Source organism: Cebus imitator, unplaced genomic scaffold (assembly GCF_001604975.1).
Source record: "Cebus imitator isolate Cc_AM_T3 unplaced genomic scaffold, Cebus_imitator-1.0 Scaffold375, whole genome shotgun sequence".
NCBI lineage: Eukaryota > Metazoa > Chordata > Mammalia > Primates > Cebidae > Cebus > Cebus imitator.
The window spans coordinates 856,868-863,950 of NW_016107690.1; the positions used below are offsets into that span (position 1 = coordinate 856,868).

Here is a 7,083-nt window from a genome sequence, read left to right on the forward strand (position 1 = left end):
AAAAAAAAAAAAAAAAAAAAAAAGGAAGTTCAAGAACGACCCCAGTGAGAAGGAATCCAGCATCTCAGAACCTTCTAGTGGAAAGAGGACAAACAGGAACCCTAGAGACGAGGGATTCTGTGGCAGATCCCAGGAGGCGGCACCCTGTTGATCAGAGTCACTATTGAGTCAATTCTGCAGCTCGTGGATCCTACAGCTGGAAGCAGGAGTCAGGCAGGGGACGGTCCCTGCCCTCCCCAGGCCTAGCGGAACCAAAGAGATCCAAGAACGCGAGCCCGAGGACCGTACTTCCAGCCACGCGCAGCACGGCGCAACTACAATTCCCAGGAGGCCCCGCAGCTCCAGGCTGGCTTCCCGCCCCGCGGCGCCCGCGCAGTGGCTGCCGGAAGACGTAGTTCCCGCCAGGGGAACTCCGACCGGAAGGCCGGCCCCGACCCTGCTGCCAGCCCTACCTCCTTCCATATCCTCCGTCCAGTTGCGGCTGCTACTCGTGGGCGAGCTGGGCGAAGTGTAGTAATCGCCACCGGGGCTCGTGTCCACGTCTTCCTCCATCGAGCCCGATTTGTGCCTCTTGCTCCTTACGGGCGAGGGAGGGGGAAACACTAGTTACCAGAGAGAAGCAAGGGCGGGGGGCGCGGCGGCGGGCTTTGCTACTTCCGATCCCTAAGTGGGCGGGGCGAGCGAAGTGGTCTCGCGATACATCTCGGGAGCCGCGGGAGTTCAGCCTGTTCCCAACGAAAGCTTGTTCTGACCTGTCCATTGCTTAGATGGGACACCCGGACTAGAGGCAGGGAGGGACTCAGCAGCAGCTGGATACCAAGCCGGCAGGGTGGAGACCAAAACCCAGGCAGCCTGGTTAATCCCCTGGCCACCTGCAGTCCTCAGAACTACCTGTTAGGGGTATGATCCCATTTTATGGATGGGGAAACTGAGGCACACACAATGTGACCCACTCGAGGTCACACAGCATATCTCAGCAAGAACCTGTGTCTGCATTCTCCAGGAGGAGTCCTAAGGGCTGGCTGAACAAGTAGGACTTGAGGCTGTGGGAGCCCACAGTGGGCTGTCAGACCTAGAGGAAGAGGCACTTGAAGCTGGCTGGGTTTTGAAGGATGAGTAGGAGTTTCTCAGGCCAGGTGAATTGTGAAAAGAGGTATTCCAGGGAGAGGAATGAGTCAGCTGGGGCCAGAGGGGATGGGTTGATGAGGGGGGTCATGAAATGCGCAGAGGTGGGGACTTGGATACTTACCCGCTGGAGGAGGTGCTGGGTAGCGTTCTTCTCATGCCAGTGCTGGCTGGGTTCAGGTCGTATGCCAGGTGTCCCTGCAGCTCCCCCAGGGAGAAGTTGGGTCCTGTTCCAGTCACCACAGGTGCTGCAGAGGGTGACAGAAGAGAGTGAGGCAGGAAGCAGGGCCCAGTGCTGTGGTTTGCCCTAGAGAGGCAGGGTAAGCCATTGCATCCAGTTCAAGGGGGGAATCCCTTCCCATATTGGCCTGGTCCCTAAGGTGGCTGAAACCAGCTTCATTCCATGGATCACAGGACCAAGGCCACGGGGAGAGGCCAAGAGCACACCGTGAGGTCGGCTTTGTAGATCTGGATGGGCAGGGTGTCAGTCAGGGCTAAAGGAGGGCAGTGCCTGGAACTCGCTGGGATGGGATTCAGATGGTGTCTGCTGGAATGTGCTGGGTCCCCAGCAGGTCGGCAGGGAAGGCAAGGGGACAGGAGGAGTGGGGTCCTCCGGGGTCTCTAGGATGGGACAGTGGAAGCAGAATTTTCCTTAGCTGCCATCCAGCATCTGGATGCTGATTCCTGGGGAGGAGGGAAGGGCCTGGCCACCTCCCTTTCTAGGAACCTTGGCTGGGTGACACGGGCGTCTGGGGAGGACAAGAAGTGGGGTGAGGGGGGTGGGCTCCTCCTTCCTCCCTGCGGCCCCTCCCCTCTCCAGGACCCAGCTCCGGGCTGATGGGAACACTCACTCCGGGACACCTGGATGAGCTCGCTGACGCTGAACACGCCGGAGGTGACAAAGCTCTCCTGGAAGTCGGTCGTGTCTGGAACAGGAAGACAGCGGAGTCAGTGGGCTGAGCCGGGCCTGTCCCCATTCCCCACGCTCCAGGGCTGCCTGGACCCCTGCGCTGGCCCGAGCCTGGGCGTTCACCCTGTCTACCCCCTGCAGTGGGGGAATAACAGGTCCAGTCTGATGGTGGAGGCCCCGTGGAGGGTCCTTGTCCAGCGTGGGCCTTCACCTGGGGTCCCCCACGCTGTGGAATGCTGCATTCAAGTGGACAGCAGGCTGGGCGCCATGGCTTATGGCTGTAATCCCATCACTGTGGAGGCCGAGGCGGGATGATCCCTTGAGTTCAGGAGTTCAAGACCAGCCTGGGCAACACAGTGAGAGCCCGTCTCTACAAACAGTGTTAGCATTAGCCAGATGTCACGGTGCATGCCTGTCGTCCCAGCTACTCAGGAGGCTGAGGCGGGAGGATGACTTCAGCCTGGGAGGTGGAGGACGCAATGTATCATTGTGCCATTGCACTCCAGCCTGAGAAACAAAGCCAGGCCCTGTCTCTTAAAAAAAATGAGTGGAGAGGCCGGGCGCGGTGGCTCACGCCTGTAATCCCAGCACTTTGGGAGGCCGAGGCGCGTGGATCACGAAGTCAAGATATTGAGACTTTCCTGGCCAACGTGGTAAAACCCCATCTCTATTAAAAATACAAAAAGTAGCTGGGCGTGGTGGTGCACGCCTGTAATCCCAGCTACTTGGGAGGATGAGGCAGGAGAATGGCTTGAACCCAGGAGGCGGAGGTTGCGGTGAGCTGAGATTGCACCACTGCACTCCAGCCTGGGTGACAGAGTGAGACTCCGTCTCAAAAAAAAAAAAAGTGGAGAGCGCAGACCTGGGCTCACGTCGGCCCCCATCACCCGCCTCGGTGTGTGGTCATGGCAGGCCACTTTCCCTCGTTCAGCCTCCCAAGTTTTCCTAATCGCAAACGTGGAAACCATCAATGCCATCATCTTGGCTGTGGTGACATCTGCATCAGACAGCCTGGGAGGGGCGGCTGGCTTGCTTTGCACACTGTCATCCTTCGAGATACCCCGGCTTCCTGTTCTCCCTCCAGACGGAGGTCCATGTGGGCAGGGATGCCCGTCTGCTGCAGTCTGCAGTGTCCTGTGTGCCTAGACCAGAGCTGGGCACCCAGCAATGGGTCGGTTAAAATGGGGGGTCGAATAGGGGGTCTGCAAGCCACAGTCACAATCCCCAGTGTTCCCAGCACTGCTCCTGCCCAATGTCAAAGGAAGGGGGACTGTCCTCTCTTAACTGGAATGGTTTGGACCCGTTTCACGGGTTTGGAAACCAAAGTTGTCCCCAAGAGGCCGGGAGGCTTGGCCAACCTCAGACGGCTTGGGGACAGCCCTGTCCTGCCCTCGGAGGCCTTTGCAGGAGGGATTCATTGACTCAATAGGCATTCACTAAGCATCCATGGTGTCCCATGCTGATCTGGACCCGACATAGCAGATGAGACAGATGGAAGCACTCACCCCCGTCGGACTCACAAGTCCAGGGCAAGCAACAAATGGTAACCAAGATGACTAGGTCGGCAAAAGGCCACGAGGGCTCCTCGCAGCACCATTCACCACAGCTCGAAATGTAAAGCCACCCACATGTCCCTTCAGAAGATGAAGAGGTCAACACAGCATGCTCTATCCACACACGGGGGAAGAACTCAGCTGTAAAAAGGAGGCCAGGCGTGGTGGCTCGTGCCTGTCATCCCAGCACTTTGGTGGGGGGACTCTCTCGAGCTCGGGAGTTTGACACCAGCCTGGGCAACATAGTGAAACCCTGTGTCTACAAAATATACAAAAATGAGCCTGGCGTGGTGGCGCACGCCTGTAGTCCTGGCACTTTGGGAAGCTGAGGTGGGTGGATCACTTGAGCCTAGGAGATTGAGACCAGCCTGGGCAACATGGGCAAAACCCCATCTCTACAAAAAGTATAAAAATTTGCCGGGCATGGTGGTGCACACCTGTAGTCCCAGCTACTCGGGAGGCTTAGGTGGGAGGATAGCCTGAGCCCAGGAAGTTGAGTCTGCAGTGAGCTATGACTGCATCACTGCACTCCAGCCTGTGTGACAGAGCGAGACACTGTCTCAAAAAAAAAAAAGGAGAAAGAATGAGGCTTTGGGCCAGGTTCAGTAGCTCACACCTGTAATCCCAGCACTTTGGGAGGCTGAGGCAGGCAGATCACCTGAGGTCAAGAGTTCAAGGCCGGGCGCGGTGGCTCACGCCTGTAATCCCAGCACTTTGGGAGGCCGAGGCGGGGGGATCACGAGGTCAAGAGATCGAGACCATCCTGGTCAACATGGTGAAACCCCGTCTCTACTAAAAATACAAAAAATTAGCTGGGCATGGTGGTGCGTGCCTGTAATCCCAGCTACTCAGGAGGCTGAGGCAGGAGAATTGCCTGAACCCAGGAGCGGAGGTTGCGGTGAGCCGAGATCGCGCCATTGCACTCCAGCCTGGGTAACAAGACGAGACTGGGTCTCAAAAAAAAAAAAAAAAGTTTAAAATGGGCCGGGCGCGGTGGCTCACACCTGTAATTCCAGCACTTTGGGAGGCTGGGGTGGGTGGATCACCTGAAATCAGGAGTTCAAGACCAGCCTGGCCAACATGGTAAAACCCCATCTCTATTAAAAATACAAAAATTAGCTGGGCGTGGTGATGGCCGCCTGTAGTCTCAGCTACTCAGGAGGCTGAGGCAGGGGAATCTCTTGAACCCGGAGATGGAGGTTGCAGTGAGCCGAGATTTCAACACTGTACTCCAGCCTGGGCAACACAGTGAGACTCTGTCTTAAAAAAAAAAAAAGGGCCGGGCGCGGTGGCTCAAGCCTGTAATCCCAGCACTTTGGGAGGCCGAGGTGGGTGAATCACGAGATCAAGAGATTGAGACCATCCTGGTCAACATGGTGAAACCCCGTTTCTATTAAAAATACAAAAAATTAGCTAGGCATGGTGGTGCGTGCCTGTAATCCCAGGTACTCAGGAGGCTGAGGCAGGAGAATCGCTTGAACCTAGGAGGCGGAGGTTGCAGTGAGCCGAGATTGCACCACTGCGCTCCAGCCTGGGGAAAAAAAAAAAAAAGAAATGTTCTGGATTAGATAGACGTGAACGCACTTAGTGCACTTTGACCTGGACACTTAAAAATGGTTAAAATGGGCTGGGCGCAGTGGCTCACGCCTGTAATCCAAGCACTTTGGGAAGCCGAGGTGGGTGAATCATGATTTCAGGAAATCAAGACCATCCTGGCCAACATGGTGAAGTCCCGTCTCTACTAAAAATACAAAAAAATTAGCTGTGCGTGGTGATGGCACGCCTGTAGCCCCAGCTACTTGGCAGGCTGAGGCAGGAGAATTGCTTGAACCCAGGAGGCGGAGGTTGCGGTGAGCCGAGATTGCGCCATTGCACTCCAGCCTGGGCGACAGTGGGAGACTGGGTCTCAAAAAAAAAAAAAAAAGTTTAAAATGGGCCGGGCGCGGTGGCTCACGCCTGTAATCCCAGCACTTTGGGAGGCCGAGGCGGGTGGATCACGAGGTCAAGAGATCGAGACCATCCTGGTCAACATGGTGAAACCCCGTCTCTACTAAAAAAGTACAAAAAATTAGCTGGGCATGGTGGCGCGTGCCTGTAATCCCAGCTACTAAGGAGGCTGAGGCAGGAGAATTGCCTGAACCCAGGAGGCGGAGGTTGCGGTGAGCCGAGATCGCGCCATTGCACTCCAGCCTGGGTAACATGAGTGAAACTCCGTCTCAAAAAATAAATAAATAAATAAATAAATAAATAAAATAAAATAAAATAAATAAAAATAATATATTGTACATAACGCACATTTTACTACAATTTTTTTTTTTTTTTTTTTGAGAGGGAGTCTCTCAGGCTGGAGTGTGCTGGCGCAATCTCGGCTCACTGCAACCTCCACCTCCTGGGGATTCTCCTGCCTCAGCCTCCCAAGTAGCTGGGACTACAGGCACATGCCACCACACCCGGCTAATTTTTGTATTTTTAGTAGAGACGGGGTTTCTCTGTGTTGGCCAGGCCAGTCTCGAACCCCCAACCTCAAATGATCCGCCGGCCTTGGCCTCCCCAAGTGCTGGGATTACAGGCGTGAGCCACAGAGCCCGGCCTTTACTACAAATACAAAGCTCATTAAATCAAATGTGAGGTGCGTCAGCCTGTGGTAAGGCAGGCAGCCTGTGGGGAACCCACTAGGGTTGGGAGGGAAGCAATTTTACACCCAGGGCTCAGAGAAAGCCTGGCTGAGATGGTGGCATTTTACAAAGACCTCAAGATGAGATTGGATAAGAGGAAAGAACCTGTTAAAATTTGCAAAGCTCCAAGAACAGCGCCTGGCAACCACCCCGTGAGCGTTGGCTTATCTGATGGGTATGATGTTTCGCCACCTCCCTGAGGGCCACGATGTTCCCGGCACTGGGAACAGCCCGTGCAAAGGCCCCAGGGTTGGAACGCACTTGGCAGGTTACAGGCCAGCAGGGTTGGGGCGGAGAGATCCAGGGAGCGCTGTCGCTTTGGAGGCTGGAGAGGCTCTTGGCTTTGGGGTGGCGGCGGGAGCAGTTCCTCTCTCAGCCCCCAGGGGGCAGCACGGGCTGCAGGGAGCTCATGGCTGTGTGCAGTTCTGCACACCCAAGCCCCGGCCCGTACCCCTGTTACAATCTTTTCCTTTTTCAGAGACAGAGTCTCGCTCTGTTGCCCAGGCTGGAATGCAGTGATGCAGTCATAGCTCACTGCAGCCTCGAACTCCTGGGCTCAAGCGATCCTCCTGCCTCAGCCTCCCAAGTAGCTGGGATTATAGGCATGCACCTCCATGTTGGCTAATGTGTGTGTGTGTGTGTGTGTGTGTGTGTGTGTGTGTGTGTGTCTGTGTGTGTAGAGACAGGGTCTTGCTGTGTTATCCAGGCCGGTCTCAAACTCCTGGGCTCGGGCAATCCTCCTGCCTCAGCCTCCCAAGTACCTGAGGTTACAGGCATGCACCTCTATGCCTGGCTAATTTTTTTTTTTTTTTTTTTTTTT

The 7,083-nt window shown here is 55.6% G+C and overlaps 1 protein-coding gene across 7 annotated transcripts in view; it reads right to left on the reverse strand.

The window, feature by feature from the left end:
- Positions 1-7,083, reverse strand: part of NFIC (nuclear factor I C) — a 101,253-nt gene that overhangs the window by 28,670 nt on the left and 65,500 nt on the right. For all 7 annotated transcript variants that reach the window (XM_017507437.2, XM_017507435.2, XM_017507434.2 and 4 more), the window contains exons 4-6: positions 1,977-2,051; positions 1,250-1,373; positions 453-577 (exon numbers count right to left, since the gene is read on the reverse strand). In XM_017507437.2, coding sequence (XP_017362926.1) covers positions 453-577; positions 1,250-1,373; positions 1,977-2,051 — 324 coding nt within the window. The remainder of the gene's footprint in view (positions 1-452; positions 578-1,249; positions 1,374-1,976; positions 2,052-7,083) is intronic.